The sequence below is a fragment of the Ostrinia nubilalis genome, chromosome 4 (assembly GCF_963855985.1).
Source record: "Ostrinia nubilalis chromosome 4, ilOstNubi1.1, whole genome shotgun sequence".
In the NCBI taxonomy this organism is placed as follows: Eukaryota; Metazoa; Arthropoda; class Insecta; order Lepidoptera; family Crambidae; genus Ostrinia; species Ostrinia nubilalis.
Genome location: NC_087091.1, coordinates 5,604,012 through 5,621,456, shown reverse-complemented (window position 1 = coordinate 5,621,456; position 17,445 = coordinate 5,604,012). Strand labels below are relative to the sequence as shown.

At 38.6% G+C, this 17,445-nt stretch overlaps 1 protein-coding gene across 1 annotated transcript in view; it reads right to left on the bottom strand.

Annotated features, from left to right (window-relative positions):
- Window positions 1–5,179: 5,179 nt before the first annotated feature.
- Window positions 5,180–17,445, bottom strand: part of LOC135071348 (uncharacterized) — a 30,200-nt gene continuing 17,934 nt past the window's right edge. The window contains exons 26-32 of the mRNA XM_063965138.1: window positions 13,829–14,034; window positions 10,106–10,298; window positions 9,532–9,663; window positions 8,710–8,826; window positions 7,982–8,105; window positions 7,248–7,402; window positions 5,180–5,900 (exon numbers count right to left, since the gene is read on the bottom strand). Of these exons, the coding sequence (XP_063821208.1) occupies window positions 5,676–5,900; window positions 7,248–7,402; window positions 7,982–8,105; window positions 8,710–8,826; window positions 9,532–9,663; window positions 10,106–10,298; window positions 13,829–14,034 (1,152 nt within the window). The 3' untranslated portion in view covers window positions 5,180–5,675. The remainder of the gene's footprint in view (window positions 5,901–7,247; window positions 7,403–7,981; window positions 8,106–8,709; window positions 8,827–9,531; window positions 9,664–10,105; window positions 10,299–13,828; window positions 14,035–17,445) is intronic.

The following is a 17,445-nucleotide window of genomic DNA, read 5'->3' as shown; positions in this document are numbered from 1 at the left end:
CTCGATTTTTTTTATCAAACCCATTTCAAATGCCTACTTTTGTTAGAAGTCCACACGGCAGAGCCGTCAAGTTACAACTCCGACAAAAGGTCAACAATTTAAAACCGTCATAAAGGTGTCATTTAAATAAATGAAACAAAATTGTGGTATTCGCAGTTATCCACCGGATAATTAGTTTTATTTCTCCTGAACCTCCACATTTACAATGATATCCTACATTATGAACATCATATGCATTATATTGTCATGAATAACAAAGAAAAATAGCCATATTATATACAAAAGGACTTTGATGTTGATGAAATAATTTTATATTTATTTATAAGCACTATACAACTTTACACGATCTGGAATTACAAGCACTTCGGTATACTACTGTATAGTAGTATTGAATAATTTGCAGTATTACATAATATAACGTATGTGCATGCTTTACATTTGGATAAATAGTCAATAAATGTACACACAAAACAAATTGTGCTTTACGACGCCTAAGTATGCTAGGAAAAGAGAGCATGGATATAAGAATGATTATTTAATAATTGATTCATAGTTTGGTCATGACCATTTCTGTCTATTAATAACTTAAAAATAACTAAAATTTAAAGAGCAGCAAATTCATAAATCGTTTTATGGCACAAATTGATTAAAGTAAAACGCGCGGTAACGTCGGCATGAATATTGCGGTAACTGATAAATAGTTAAATATTTTTAGCGTCTATTGGATTTGTATTATCTCGAAATTAAAGTATAATTCTATCAGAATTAAACAATATTGCAAATGCAACAATCAGAAAAGTATTTGTTAGGAGTCAAATAGTTTGTGACACCCAAAGTAGCAAAAACTTCACAACACGTCTTTACAATCTATAGGTTGTAATTAATTTTAAACTTTCGCATTGCATAATTGAATTAATTTAAACAGGTTTTAACGCGATACGCGGATTCAATATTACCTACAATACCCGGCGATAAATATTGCACATCGACCTTAAGAAAGAGAAATCGGCTAATTTCGGTTTTATAGAGCGTTATCTCTGTCGCACGACTGACAATGACGTTTTGTCAAAGTGTGAAAAAACTTTATTTTAAATGTGTGCAATTGATTTTGTGAATTGAATTGCTAAACTCTTTATAGTCGTGAAAGAAAAGTGGTTCACAATATGTTAACTTTAAGGACAATATTTTCATTGAATAATGTCTTGTCAATGACGTTTTGTCAATCGTATAGGTAGTGTGAGACAGAGATAACGCTCTACGAGCCGAAATTAACCGATTGTCTCTTTCCAAAGGTCGATGTGCAATATTTATTGCCGGGTACTGTATCCTGTTTAAATTAATTCTATGAAAGGTTGTGTTGTCATCTTTTGTTGACTTGTTTGACGTTGACTGTACCAAATGGGAACATTGAATAAATAATAATTACTGTTTACTCTGAACACAAAATTCAAATTCAAATTAAATTAATGCAATAAAGTGCGAATATCAAATAAAGTCAGAAGTGATAATTAAATCATATCATTACCACACTACTACTACTACGGGATATGAGGCGACTCACACCATAGACCGCAAAAGCTTTTTTCGCCACATTTTGCACCATAGACAAAACGTTTTATTAGATCACACTAAGTTGCGAGTTCACAAGGTGTAAGCCACCCCAACACCCAAAACATTCATTAACGGAAGCTTTATTTAGAAAGAAAGGTCTCACAAATCTTATTTTAAAATTATGCATACTATTTCAAATTACTGCTTATACAATATAATTAATAATGCACCATTTATTCAAAATAAACTCTATTAGGAAACATGCAATCAGCTATACGCAAATGCTAGGAATACATTAATTATTTTATATTACTATTGAAATACAGACAAAACTGTTTTGTGACAATTTAGGCAGTAAAAAAAATACACTGAATACTTGAGACACAATAGGCTAGTGAGATTTTATATAATAGGAAAAGGGGATTAAAATATTACATGGGAAGAGGTATATTTCAAGATATAATCAGAATATGTTTATTACGTGATATAGTCAAAATATACTAAACTCTGCATATCACATGTAGCAAACTATATACATATCCAGCCAGGCTAGGATGCGCGCCATGATAAAATCTTATCGATGATTCTAGACGACAAATGTATGGGCTTATCGCGTAAAATCGATAAAATGCCTCGATAAAAGTTTATCGTGGCGCACATCCTAGGCCTAGACTGGTGGTCGATTCATTGATAACAATTAACCTGGTCTGAGATAAAGCAGGGTATACATTCATCTTTAAAAATATTGCTTTTTCTTTCACAGCAGAGCATGGAATTCAGAGTCTTACGAAAAACATTTCACTAACTCTACACGAGAGGCTGTCGTCTTCATTATAAATATTCATTCAAATTGGCATTTATTATTGGTAATTACAAACAAATAGGCAAATATCGTTATCATACATATCATACAAATGGGTAGTTGACACCATTCAATCATTCCTAAACACAACTTACACATTTTATAAGAACTCGAAATACTTTACAATTACTGTAAAATTTAAAATTGAGTTAACGAACAACCGACTATTGCTATACAAAACCTGTGGCTGAATAATTTTGTCAATTGATTGCTGGTGTCAAGTAGCCAAATGCTGCATCACACAGCGTCCAACAATGACTATGACAGTAACTATGTTCATTTACTCACTATTTTAGCAACTTCAATATTGTTTCTCGTGTTTATAACGTAGCAACAAATCGTGAACGTGCCGATAGAATTTACTTTTAAATATTTTATTTCACTAGATCTCGATTCAAAGCTTGTCTAACTTTTAAAGCTGTTTATTTTACCTATTCTATAATAGTAACTTTAGTGATATAATTCAAGTTAAAATATGTTTTATTAGAGTGAAGGATTTGTTTTTGAAGGCCGTCGTTGTGAATTGCATATTGCAACTAGTGTGATACTTTTTAGGGAACTGAAATAATGTAACTTGTCTATCTTAGTCATAAATGACACTCTAATATGAATCTACACTCTCAAGAAATTAGTCTTAATATTGAAACCAGTCACAGGATCAGATCTTTTCTTGAGTTCGAATCTAGTTTTGAGTCATTTCAGAATAAGGAGCTAAATGTAGGAGGCGAGAAGCGTACATAGATTCGTTATTAGATACCATCAAGGCTGCGCGTACGCACGTGTCTTTGGAAATAGGATATCCTATTGGAACGCTTCAAAGGAGTTGTTAGTAAATACATGTTTGGCGTCACCATTAGTATACACGTATATAAAATCCCTAATTTCACTTGATCATAAAACAAACTCGTGTGTCATTTGCTTTAATTCCATAAACGTTTCGTAGCACGATACCTTTACAATTTCGTAAACCAACGCCGTATATTAACTCAAAAAATGTATAGCACGATAGTTTGTGATAGAACAATAGATTAACCTACTAATAGCACTTAACTTGATAGACAATAAAACGTTAATCTTAATCGACGATCGAAAGGGTAATTTTATCAATAATGGCAACTTTAATTCCCTCGATTCAATGGCTCGACTTTCATTCGACTTAAAAGCTGCCTTCGTAAATTCTTTCATAAGCCGTTTAGCAATTTAAAATTAATTTTGATAATGCATTTTATCTATTTATAGACGAGTGCTTATCTGTAAAATTACCGTATTTTTTTGCAAATTAGTTCACTGTGAACACCCGTGTAATTAAATTTGTTATCTCATACACAACATTTAATAAAATTTGGATTAGTCATGCTAAACGCATTAATGTTTGTGCTAATAATTGGGTCTCGTTCTAATTCTCTGTACAAAACGGCAATTTTACAGGTAATCACCTAATACAATGACGTCAATAGCTACAGTCAATAAAAAATGGCAATATTTTCACTAATCTATTTAGTATACTTCAGATCAAATAGGTTAAGAACCAGGCAAAATCCCAAATATCAAGCAAAGACGCTGCCGATATAGTTTTGATCCCAACGTCAATCAAGTATAGTTTGAAAAGTTATTGTGAACGTCTGAACACGGAATGATAGTACCTCTAACAACTAATTCTGTTCACAACGTAAACATATAACATTATGGAAGATTTAAATTTACTTTACTAATCAGCATATAGTATTTTTCATGAACTAGTTCTGAATTTACGAGATTTTTTTATTAGATTCTTATTTCACATTTTTATACCAGATCCTACCGACATTGTAAATATACTTGTCACAATCTACAACGACTTTATAAGCATTATTTTCTCAATTATTCACAGTAGTTGCTCTTGGCAACAGTGTTTTGAAAGACCTACTGATTTTTTAAAAAAAATTCCTGTCCTGTAAAAAAGACTAAAGAACGAGTTCGAAAAACCGTATTAGTTCCTTCAAATACAGAATAAATCGCAGTTCCTTATGAGGTACTACTGCGAACTGTCCAACTGTCACTACACTCCTTCGCAGCCATCTCAAATGTCATTAACTTAAATGCAAACCTATATTGTGACCTAACACATTATTCCTTAAACAAAAGCAGAGTATAAAAAATAATATACCTGATCGATCAATATAAAGGAATGAAGTGTCGTGGAAGTACGTATCGCGTCCATTCACTTATGAAAAAAATAATATCATCTGCTAAATTAAACGGGTCCGTGGCCGAGTCCCCCAGTATTCGACGCACCCGTGGGTGAAGCCCCCGATTTCAATAAATTTAATATCATATTTTTTTCGGCTTTTGCACTAAGTACAGTCAACGAAAACCATGCATGTTTGACGCTATTTAAAATGATGTATTTAATTTTTTGTTAGAAATACTTAAAACTTTTATAATTAAAACTTTTATTTGTAGTTAGTTAAATGTAAAGAGAGTAGAGTTATTTTAAAGACTGATTGTTACAATTATTTTGATTAGGTAAAACGATTTACATGTTATTATAGGTAAATAAAACCTATGATAAAATATGATAGGTTAAAATAAAACCTATTATATTTTTGGGTATCACTATGGTAAAATAATATTAAACATTTATTTGTACGATCAGTATAAATATTTATTCGTTTATAAATATTTTTGTGACTGACTGTACATTTGATTAAAAATTGCTTCTATCTGACCGGGGGCGTCGACCACGGGTGCATCGAACACAGGGGGACTCGGCCACGGACCCAATTAAACCACTCTTACACAGTAACTAATAATAACAAACACGCAATCATCCAAATAACATATACCGCCGAAACACATTGCACGTACACTTTTGTAAAGCTCAAGTTTATAATAATTAAAATCACATCTCTTTAAATATCTTTGGATACAACCAAATAAAATTATCATATAGCGTACAAAAATACAAAAAATATACAAGAATGTCAATTTTAACTCGAGGGTGTGTGAGAAAGGGGTCGCACGTCGCGCCCGCCGAATTCGTTCTCCATAGAAAACTTAATGGAAACGAGACTAGATTTTTTTGTAGGCAGAGAGCGACATGTGACCGTTTTCTATAGAAAGGTATCTCGCATTTAATGCCCGCTTTGAAGCAAAGCGAGTGTAAATTCGCGTTTCGATACGTCTTTGTTTGTCGACGAGGGACTCTAAATTAAGCGTGGGCTTGCGAGAACTCAGTCAGCCTTTCTGCGACGTTGTTGTTGCAATAGCTGAGATTCAACGGTCAAACAAGATCTCTGACGTGAGAGGTATCGAGGTTGGAGATGAGGGTCTTTAGGAAGGTCATCTCCTTACGAGCGTTCTCGAGGATGACCCTCGGGTCTTGGGAGGTGCAGCGGAGGCAGTTTGGCGCGAACACCATCGCCAAGTTGGCGGAGTCCATTTTGGTTTGACTCACCACTTCGGGCGCGGTGAACTGCTGCAGGAAGCTTATTAGATACGTTAGTACCTGTGAACAAATGCATTGTATTAGATCAAACTATCATAATTCGTGTTAAACGTGAGACCCCATCAAAGAGCGCAACAGAGGATGATTTTTCGCTTTCGTTAAATCGAAAGCGAAAATTCCGCCGCCTCTATCAGCTTTCAAAGTCGATGATCCTTCGAGCACACATCCTGTAACTTTTATGGGTATTTTCCAAAGGGAACTAACACTGGTTTAAAATGAAATTTCTAAAAGTCAATTTAAACCAGAGATCAACCAGAGTCTAACTTTTTGTAATAAGGGGGTAATGTTTTCTGCAAGAGATATGATTGGCTCACAGCCACTATTTCCTCGCTACGCTATCCGCCGAGTAAAGTACACGTAGCGCATTGGCTGTTACAATATAACTGTCGCTGTCACATGGTAACATGTCATGTCACGATGAGCCACAGCACAGTTAACGGCGTCGCATCATAGCAAACTTTTTTTTGGTGGACAATTCGTTTTTATTGGAAGATAATAGCGTCAAAAGCAGCTGCTGAAGAACTGTCTTAGTAAATAAATAAGGTAAATACTATTATACAGTACTAGCGGCCGCCCGCGACTTCGTACGCGTGGATCTCGTTTATCTATCTTACGCGGTTTAGATTTTTTCATAGAAATGTTTTTTTCCCGCTAACTCCCATTCCCGTAGGAATTTTGCAATATGCTGTTGTAACTAAGCTTTTAGTTTACTAAGGTACCTGCATGCCAAATTTCAAGCGTCTAACTTAAGCGGTTTAGATTTTTCATACAAAAGGATTTTCCCGCTAATTCCTGTACCCGTGGGAATTTCGGGAATTCCTTTCTAAGTGCACCTCTACGGTACCTAAGCTACGTCCCTTCCAAATTTCAAGTGCCTACGTTTAGTCGTTTAGGCTGTGCGTTGATCTGTCACTAAGTCAGTCAGTTTCTCCTTTTATAAATTTAGATAATGCACCACGGACAATAAACATCAATTAAGGGGGCCTATCTTATGTTTTTATTAGAAAGGAATAGCCTCAAAAACAGCTTAATAACTATACTAGTACTTATATTTATGGGAATAGATCAGTCTTTCCCAAAGTGGGCGATAACGCCCCCTTGTGGGCGCTGCAGGCTTAAAGGGGGGCGGTAAGAGACCCCGGAAAAAATCGGGGCATTGTGTAGAGGCTTGGTAGGCCATTTGTAATTTCATCTACTTAGGAGGTCTCTTAGACACCAACTGAGCTTTTGACGCTTAAAAATTTAATGGGGGCACTCAGAAGAATTTATTCTCAAAGTGGGGAGTAGACAAAATAAGTTTGGGAATCGCTGGAATAGATACTATTTTGTAGTGTAGTCAGCACTCACCAGGCGGTTCAGCGGCGGCAGGCGTTGCAACGCGCGACTGCAGGCTTGCACGTCGCCGCCGGCCGCCACGCACGCCGCGTACAAAGCGTCCGGAATCAAAGGCTCGTATAGCTCGCGGTACCAGAGTTTTAACAGGCTGGCCGGCGCGTGCGCATCTGAGGAAAAGGAGACTTTATCGTAAACGTTTATAAAGAACAAATTAAAATAGCCTCGAAATACACATCGGCTAAAGTCCGGTCGCTGAGCACTTAGAGTTTCGTCCAATGACCTCAAGCTACCCATCCTTATCGCTCGCGCGACTATACACGATTTAAGAATGTAAATTCTGTTGTTAGAGCGTAAATAATATATTAAATAAATAAATAAATAAAGGCAGGGTGGTCGACACATGTGTATATCTAAGAGCTTGCAGAAAGGGCCATATACGTCGATACTTGAATACAGGCTATCTGCGTACGGCTTTGAAGTATGTATCTCGTTTTATACTACATTAACAATTAACAATAGATAACATCAAGAGGCAAGCAGATACCCACTGTCCCGCAGACTACAGACTTTTATTCGGCCGATAGTTGGGCCCAATTCTAATTTGTATGAAGAATCGACCGATTCAATGTGAGCACTTTCATTCATGTCCATACTGATTAACTGCCCGACTAAACTATCGACCGACAAAAAGTTTGCAGTCTGGGCCTAGGCTTAGACTTCAAGCTTATTAAAAACCATGTACAAACCTGTCAACGTTGAAGCATCAGGCAGCTCCCAGCTATCGATCTTCGCTTTGAGCGCGTTGACCTCATCCACATCAGCCGATACGCGGAAAATGCCTTCAGTCTCGCGTCCATTCAACGCTAGCACCTAAAAATCACAAACTTCTTTATTGTTTAAGTAACGCCCATAAGGTAACTGAAATAGCAGTAGCACCAAACGACGACGACGTCGCGTCGTCATTAGATTGATCGTTACAAGAATTACACCTTTTTAGGGTTCCGTAGTCCTGACAAGGAACCCTTATAGTATATGTCTGTCTGTATGTCCAAAGTTTTGCTTGGAAAGTATTGGCACTAGAGAGCTGTAATTTTGTGGAGATATGTATATTAATTACGCCGACAAAACGGTACAATAAAATTTTGAAAAAAAATTTTTTTAGGGTAGCTCCCATTACATGTAAAGTGGGGCCGATTTTTTCTTTCATCTACTACTCCATCGCGTGGGGTATCGTTGGATAGGTCTTATAAAATGGCTTAGGGGTTTCTAAGACTATTTTTCCATTTAGGGATCTGTTTGCAAATTATTAAAGTTTAAAGTGGCAATTTTTGTTCGAGGAGGGCGTCCAAAGAAATTGCTTGCTTCTGAAATATTGTGGTAACGTCGGACAATTACGGAACTCTACACTGCGCGTGGCACGACACGCACTTGGTCAATTTTTACTTTATTATTAAGATAAAAAAACAAGGCATACCTGCTGCGACAGCGCCACCTGCACCCACGGCAGCTGCCGGTTCGGGAACCGTTCCTTTTGTAACGCCATCACCTCGCTCAGGGTGTTTCCAAACATCGATTGTCGGAAGATTTGAATCTGTGAATGAATGACAAATTATGCTTGCGTTGGGAGAGTTTACCACAATAGTCTAGTGGTCGACGGGGATAGCCATTCTGAATCGTCAGTCTAATTCCACCGTTGGGGTATTGTCACTTTAAAAGTCATTACAGTAGAAAAATGCGCTTGTTTCCAACGAGTCACACCCAAACGAGTAACCCTGTTACTCGCCATCCAGTCACACCGTTACTCGATGGGACATCTCTTCAAAATGGTTTATCCCAACGAATCACACTGCGCGTCCGCCGCGTCGCCGCTCCGCTTTGAATCCGCTTGTAATCCGCCAGTGTGGCAGCTCACTGACAGTTCAGTCAATAGGACAAAACATTTTAAAGAGATGTCCCATCGAGTAACGGTGTGACTGGATGGGATTTTTTCGTTGGGAAAAAGCTGAAAAATGCAGTACATTCTATGAATCAAATATCTCGAACGAAATCTTTGGAAACTTTTCTTTACCTACTATGAACGAATAAAAGCAAATGTGTTTTCCCAGATTGATTACGAAGTCAAAACATGTCTGCATATTATTGACCATACTGAATACAAATAGTGCCTAATAATTCTAAGATTAGATCATTAGAAACAAACAGGTCAATTCTAAATTATGTAGGTGCTGTATCTAAAAATACTCTACTATGAACTCATTTCTACCTTGTGCTTTGGTTACAAAACAGTTTGACTCACCCTAGCCTGGTCTATATCTTCGGTGGAAGGTTTTCTGGGTTGCTTCTTGCCGCCGAATCCGATCCTCTCCAGCCGTTTGCACGCCACGCCCGCATAGTGAGACACTTGCACATGAATTGGCCACTTTCCAACCTTGAAAAAAGACTAATTCAAAACGTATTCCATATCTTTGGGTTATATGTTCAGTATGACGTCATTATCTACATCTAAGTACACGATCTAAACAGTTTTTTCACACTTTTCTTTGATGGTCTATTCTATGATTTACTACATTCCACATTTGTTAAATATTTTTGCATAAATAAATAGTACCCATGGGATACCAAAAAAGCAAAAATGTAAATATGTGTTCTTTGTATTATCTACGCTTTTTTCCAAATCATCTAAGACTTTGTGATATACTATGTGTGTTCGTTTTTAAACGAAAACCACATCGCATTAAACGCATATTTCTATTTTTATTCAACAAATAAAATCAATACAAAATATTTGCACATGAAATATCTTCCCCGTACATTTAAAACTATGAACCCATCGATTCTCCCCAATACAATGGACCTTATAGAATATTTACCTCAGGGAAGGCATCAGCAAACGCCGGGTCTCTGTGTCGGTTCACATAGTTGTTGAGAGCCGGCTGGAAGGCAGGCGACGGCGGGACGAACGCTAGGCAAACCGCTAGCAACTCCCAGCCTCGGAGTAAAGAATCTCGTAAGGGATTCTCGGTCGTCTGCCTGCATAGCTGCACGTAGAGCTCGTCTCGTAGCCTGTTGGTGAGATAGTTGTGTAAAGCTTCAACCACACAACCGCGTGCAGAAGGCCAATGACAGGTCGCGCGACCCATGACAGTTAACGCGACCTGTCATTTCCCTATGATCGGGCCGTAATCGCGACGACCATGGCGATCTCCACGCGTTGGTGTGGTTAAAGCTTAAGTTTTCCACATGGCGTATTGTACAGACAAATTACGGCATGCAGATACACAATGTGGCATCTTTTCTATACAAGGTGGAATTTTGTAATGACACCTGGAGGGAAAGTACTCTTAATACTGTAGATAGAAAATTTTACTCAAATAAAACATTCCTTTATTTTTAAAAGAAAGAGAACTGCATTCAAAGATTCTAAGACGCTTCGATCTATCTGACGCTGACTGTACATTGGACTTTTGGACAGGCCTGGTCATACTACTTTTCATAAGCTAACGTGTTTGTTGTATTTAAATGGGGATTTCCATCTCGTGTAGGCATCTGTGGTTTAAGCTATTACATGCTGTTAAGCGGTGGTCATTCTTACGTAAACAATAGTTACATTTCATTACCTTAACTACACTACTTGTTCTTCCTAATGACAACATGGTATTAAAATAATATGATTACATTGTAACAGAATCTGTATGTTCCGGTCGTGTAACTCATAATTATTACTATTAGCTTTATTAAGAATACGCAATGGTTCACCCGGTCGCCCTTAAGAATGCAGGCTAAATAGCCCATAGTTAAAAAAACCTAACGATTTGTACTAAATTGGGAAATACATACACGATTCGTCTTGAGATGATTTTCAGAGATAACCATATTCGAACTTTTTTATCGGTCTAAATCATCACTCTTTTCTTAAAATTCGGAAATGAACCAAGTTCTACTTACCAATATGTACCAAACTGACCACACGACTAGGGTTGACATTAGCTCGGATTTAGCAGGCATTTAAATTAAATACCATACCATACTGTCATAATATTTGTCCAATCTTTTATCTTTATAAAACACAAATGAGCGGGCGAAACACGAGTGACTTTCGGCACTGTAAAAATACCCAAATTTTAAGGACATACGTCCTGTTAAAGGGTACCGTTCTGGATTTCTATATTCAAAATGCTGGTAGCCCTACGCGCAGCGGCATAACGAATGCTGATCGCGAATTCGCGAACCATAAACGAGCGCATGTGTGAGCTTATCTTCAACCGGAATCGGCATGATCTAAAGTGTAAAGTGACACTTTTAGGTGTTTATAAATAAAAAAATACACCTTAAAACAAGGAAAACGCGACGCACTTTTTTACGAACAAAAATGGATTCAAGGAAAATGCGCTACTTGATCCTAATTTAAATAGCCTCATTTACGACACTTTCTGGAATGGCGTTATGGTTATTGTCTGTTTGTTTATGAAAGTGATATTCCACATTCTAGTTTGTTATCTGATAACGTTTGTTTTATTCAGATTCCTTTTAGTTAATACCGCCACGAATTGAACACAAAGTGAGGAGTGAAAACAATGATGGGAAAGTTATAGAATCAAATGGAGAAAAAATATAGATAGAAGATATACTGCCGTCCGTGACCTTTGGACGGCAGTTTATGGACAGGTCGGAACCAGTCTACCGCAGCCTTTTAACAAACTTACTTCTCATTGGCAAATGTCGCGTGCAAGATGTCCTATACTACGGAGTTCAAGGTCGTCCCGGGGCTAGATTTTCTGTCACCCATGTATATCTGGACGAGTCGGAACCAGTCTATCGCAGCCTTTTAACGAACTTACTTCTCATTTGCGAACGTCGCGTGCAAGATGTCTTGTGCTACGGAGTTCAAGATCATTCCCGGGGGAACTTTCCTGTCGGCCATGTATATCTGGACGAGTCGGAACAAGTCGATCGCAGCCTTTTAACGAACTTACTTCTCATTAGCAAACGTCGCGTACAAGATGTCCTGTGCTACGGAGTTCAAGGTCATCCACGGACGGGCCTTCCTGGCGCCCATGTATATCTGGACGAGTGGGAACAAGTCTATCGCAGCTTTTTAACGAACTTACTTCTCATTTGCGAACGTCGCGTGCAAGATCTCCTGTGCTACGGAGTACAAGGTCATCCCCGGACGGGCCTTCCTGGCGCCCATGTACATCTGGACGAGTCGGAACAAGTCGATCGCAGCCTTTTAACAAACTTACTTCTCATTAGCAAACGTCGCGTGCAAGATGTCTTGTGCTACGGAGTTCAAGATCATTCCCGGGGGAGCTTTCCTGTCGGCCATGTATATCTGGACGAGTCGGAACAAGTCGATCGCAGCCTTTTAACGAACTTACTTCTCATTTGCGAACGTCGCGTGCAAGATGTCTTGTGCTACGGAGTTCAAGATCATTCCCGGGGGAGCTTTCCTGTCGGCCATGTATATCTGGACGAGTAGGAACAAGTCGATCGCAGCCTTTTAACGAACTTACTTCTCATTAGCAAACGTCGCGTGCAAGATGTCCTGAGCTACGGAGTTCAAGGTCATCCCGGGGCGGGCTTTTCTGTCGCCCATGTATATCTGGACGAGTGGGAACAAGTCTATCGCAGCCTTTTAACGAACTTACTTCTCATTAGAAAACGTCGCGTGCAAGATGTCCTGTGCCACTGAGTTCAAGATCATTCCCGGGGGAGCTTTCCTGTCGGCCATGTATATCTGGACGAGTCGGAACAAGTCTATCGCAGCCTTTTAACGAACTTACTTCTCATTAGCAAACGTCGCGTGCAAGATGTCCTGAGCTACGGAGTTCAAGGTCATCCCGGGGCGGGCTTTTCTGTCGCCCATGTATATCTGGACGAGTGGGAACAAGTCTATCGCAGCCTTTTAACGAACTTACTTCTCATTAGAAAACGTCGCGTGCAAGATGTCCTGTGCCACTGAGTTCAAGATCATTCCCGGGGGAGCTTTCCTGTCGGCCATGTATATCTGGACGAGTCGGAACAAGTCTATCGCAGCCTTTTAACGAACTTACTTCTCATTAGCAAACGTCGCGTGCAAGATGTCCTGTGCTACGGAGTTCAAGGTCATCCCGGGGCGGGCTTTTCTGTCGCCCATGTATATCTGGACGAGTGGGAACAAGTCTATCGCAGCCTTTTAACGAACTTACTTCTCATTAGAAAACGTCGCGTGCAAGATGTCCTGTGCCACTGAGTTCAAGATCATTCCCGGGGGAGCTTTCCTGTCGGCCATGTATATCTGGACGAGTCGGAACAAGTCTATCGCAGCCTTTTAACGAACTTACTTCTCATTAGCAAACGTCGCGTGCAAGATGTCCTGTGCTACGGAGTTCAAGGTCATCCCGGGGCGGGCTTTTCTGTCGCCCATGTATATCTGGACGAGTGGGAACAAGTCTATCGCAGCCTTTTAACGAACTTACTTCTCATTAGAAAACGTCGCGTGCAAGATGTCCTGTGCCACTGAGTTCAAGATCATTCCCGGGGGAGCTTTCCTGTCGGCCATGTATATCTGGACGAGTCGGAACAAGTCTATCGCAGCCTTTTAACGAACTTACTTCTCATTAGCAAACGTCGCGTGCAAGATGTCCTGTGCTACGGAGTTCAAGGTCATCCCGGGGCGGGCTTTTCTGTCGCCCATGTATATCTGGACGAGTCGGAACAAGTCTATCGCAGCCTTTTTGTGCGCCTTGTCCCAGTCGGCGCCGACCATTGGTGCACTTATCGATGACGAGGTCCACGATAGCATATCTCGGACTGAAGCCTGGAACAAAGAGATGGTTTAAGTATATGAATGATTTAAAGTCACTATTTTGTAAGATAATCTATAAAGAAAGGACAAGCCTAAGTATTAATAGATGGCGCTGTTCACATACAGCACTTAGAAGTTAAGACGCCATCAAAATTTACTGCAGAGCCGCGCGAAGAAAACGCGGCAACAACATTATCAACAGCTACTCAATAGGTTCAAAAATCGTAGTGTCATTTCACGATGTACTCCAACAAAGAAACTTTTTTTTCGAGCCATCCAGAAATTTATCATTGCCACACTGTCGCAATCGCGATGCCTATTTTAATAGGACCTTACTCAGTACATTATGTACGAGGGCTGCACTAAAAGTATCGGGAATGGAATATTTCCACTGTTCCAGTCATATTAAAATCTATTTAATTGCAAACTCCAGGGTTTTAAAAATCGTATACCATTTATTTATTTCAAAAAAGATTCTCGGTCGTATCACAAGGTCTTGTCAAACTTGTTTAGTCGTTGAGAAAATGGAATTGACTCGAGAAAATTCAAGAGCGATGATTTATTATGACTTTTGAAGTGGTTTAACACAAAAACAGTGTGTTGACCGGATGATTTCTGCATTTGGTAATGAAGCCCCATCCAAAACCACAATTTATCGCTGGTTTCCTGAATTTCAACGTGGACGTGTCAAGCTCAGTGATGATCCCCGTCAAGGTCGTCCAAAAACTGCAGTCACCTAAGAAAACGTCGATGCTGTGCGTAAGCTGATTGAAGAAGATCGACATGTGATATACCGGGAAATTCAGGCAACTTTAGACATTGGCATGAGTCAAATACAAATAATCTTGCATGAACAATGAGGTGTAAAAAAGTTGTTTACCCGATGGATACCGCATTCGCTCTGTGAAGAGCAAAAAGCGGCTCGCGTTACTTGGTGCGTCAGAACTCTCGGGAGATTACATGCAGGATCCTCAAATGCTGTATACAACATCGTATCAGGTGACGAATCATGGATATACGCGTACGAACCCGAAACAAAAAACCAGTCACGAGTTTGGGTGTTCGAAAATGAATTAAAGCCAACAAAAATTGTTCGTTCACGGAGTGTTGCAAAAAAAATGGTGGCCACGTTTGTCTCCAAAACCGGCCATGTTGCGACTATTCCTCTTGGGGGACAAAGAACGGTTAATGCAGATTAGTATGCTAGCATTTGTTTGCCACAGGTCGTTTCTGAACTCCGTAAAGAGAACTGCAACCGCCGCATCATCCTCCATCACGACAATGCGAGTTCTCGCACCGCGCACTGAACAAAAGAGTTTTTAGAGCAAGAAAACATAGAATTATTAGTCCATCCGCCGTACAGCCCCGACCTAAGCCCTAATGATTTCTATACTTTCCCTAAAATAAAGAATAAATTGCGTGGTCAGAGATTTTCATCACCTGAAGAAGCTGTGGAAGCCTACAAAACGGCCATTTTGGAGACCCAAACTTCCGAATGCAATGGTTGCTTCAATGATTGGTTTCGTGTATGGAAAAATGTGTCAAATTTCGCGGAGAATACTTTAAAAAGCAATAAATACATTTTTAAATAGTAATGTTGTTTCACTTCCTTGATTCCCGAAATTTTTAGTGCCGCCCTCGTATTATCACGATCCACATTAATGTAAGTTTTGAAGCATGTCCCATCATAAGAAATGTACTAACCTTTCTCCTAAAGATCCCCTTATTGAAATTCAGGTTATCCTTGGCGAAGATCTCTATGTCTTGTTCTGGGGGAGGCCTGACGAAGTGCGCATGCGCGTGCGACCGCACTGGACTGTATAACCAGAGTAAATACAAACGAGTAGGTCATCTTCATAGAAACGCACGTGCGCGGTTTGTATGTGAGCGCGCCAACACGTATGCGGCGCGCACGCACACACTGACAAAATTTAGCGGGGATTAGCTAGCGCACAGTGTGTTATGGGACTGTATAAACGGACATTCTCATTGATTTGATGAAACGTATAGAGCTCAGTTATACAAACATGATAGTAAAACTCCCGTTTGAAAATTCCACGTAGTTTTCGCGTTATAAAAATTCAAAGTTACCTATTTTTTTACTTCAAAATTATGCAAAAATATTCTCACTCGTTAACTAATAACATTTAATTCAGAATTGTTACAATACTTCATAGAGCTCTTAAAACTACACGTAATAAGCGTATTAAGTGCTTCGTAAACGCATTCAGTTAATTAGGAAAAATGATTTTTGTGATTTTTGTTTTTATTTTTTTTCTCAATTATACCTTAATATATGCAAACATTTTGAATTGCAAGATATAGTCTGATATTTAATCTAATTGTATTAATAAAATCAGCTTTAAACTCCGTGATATATTTGAGAAAAAACATAAAACGTCTTAATAAAATTTTTACGAGTCTAGGGTCGACAATTTTGGAAGGAATAATTCATGTCTAAAAAGTTTCAAATCCCGCCTGTTATGTGCATAGTGTTGAAGGTTCTAAAAAGTCACATTCACATTGTTTTTAACCGACTTCAAAAAAAGGAGGAGGTTCTCAAGTCGAGTTATTTTTCTTTTTTAACACTCTTATATTAACTTAAGTTGTATGTAAGTAACTAACTAAAAAAGTATGTAAACTAATCTAGGAAGTCGAAATTTATCCTACCTTTAATAATTTTCTCATCGATTTGAAACCTATGTAAATCAAATGTCAATACAATAATTTGGTACAATCGAGCTGATGATATTTAAACATCCAAAAGAAATATTGCTATTAAAAAGTGATGGGAAATTTACAATTCTATATTGCGCATATTTTCAATTTGATTTTCCTCAAATATATCACGGAATTTAAAGTTGATTTTTTTTATGCAATTAGACTAAATATTAGACTATATCTTGCACTTAAAAATGTTTGCATATATTAAGATATAATTGAGAAAAAAAATAAAAACAAAAATCACTAAAATCATTTTTCCTAATTAACTGAATGCGTTTACGAAGCACTTAATACGCTTATTACGTGTAGTTTTAAGATCTCTATGAAGTATTGTAACAATTCTGAATTAAATGTTATTAGTTAACGAGTGAGAATATTTTTGCATAATTTTGAAGTAAAAAAATAGGTAACTTTGAATTTTTATACCGCGAAAACTACGTGGAATTTTCAAACGGGAGTTTTACTATCATGTTTGTATAACTGAGCTCTATACGTTTCATCAAATCAATGAGAATGTCCGTTTATACAGTCCCATAACACACTGTGTAGCGGGGAGCCAGTCGTGGTTGCGCCGAATTTTGTCAGTGTGTGCGTGCGCGCCTCATACGAGTATTGGCGCGCTCACATACAAACCGCGCTCAGTGCGTTTCTATGAAGATGACCTACTCATTTGTATTTACTCTGGTATAACGCTCCCGC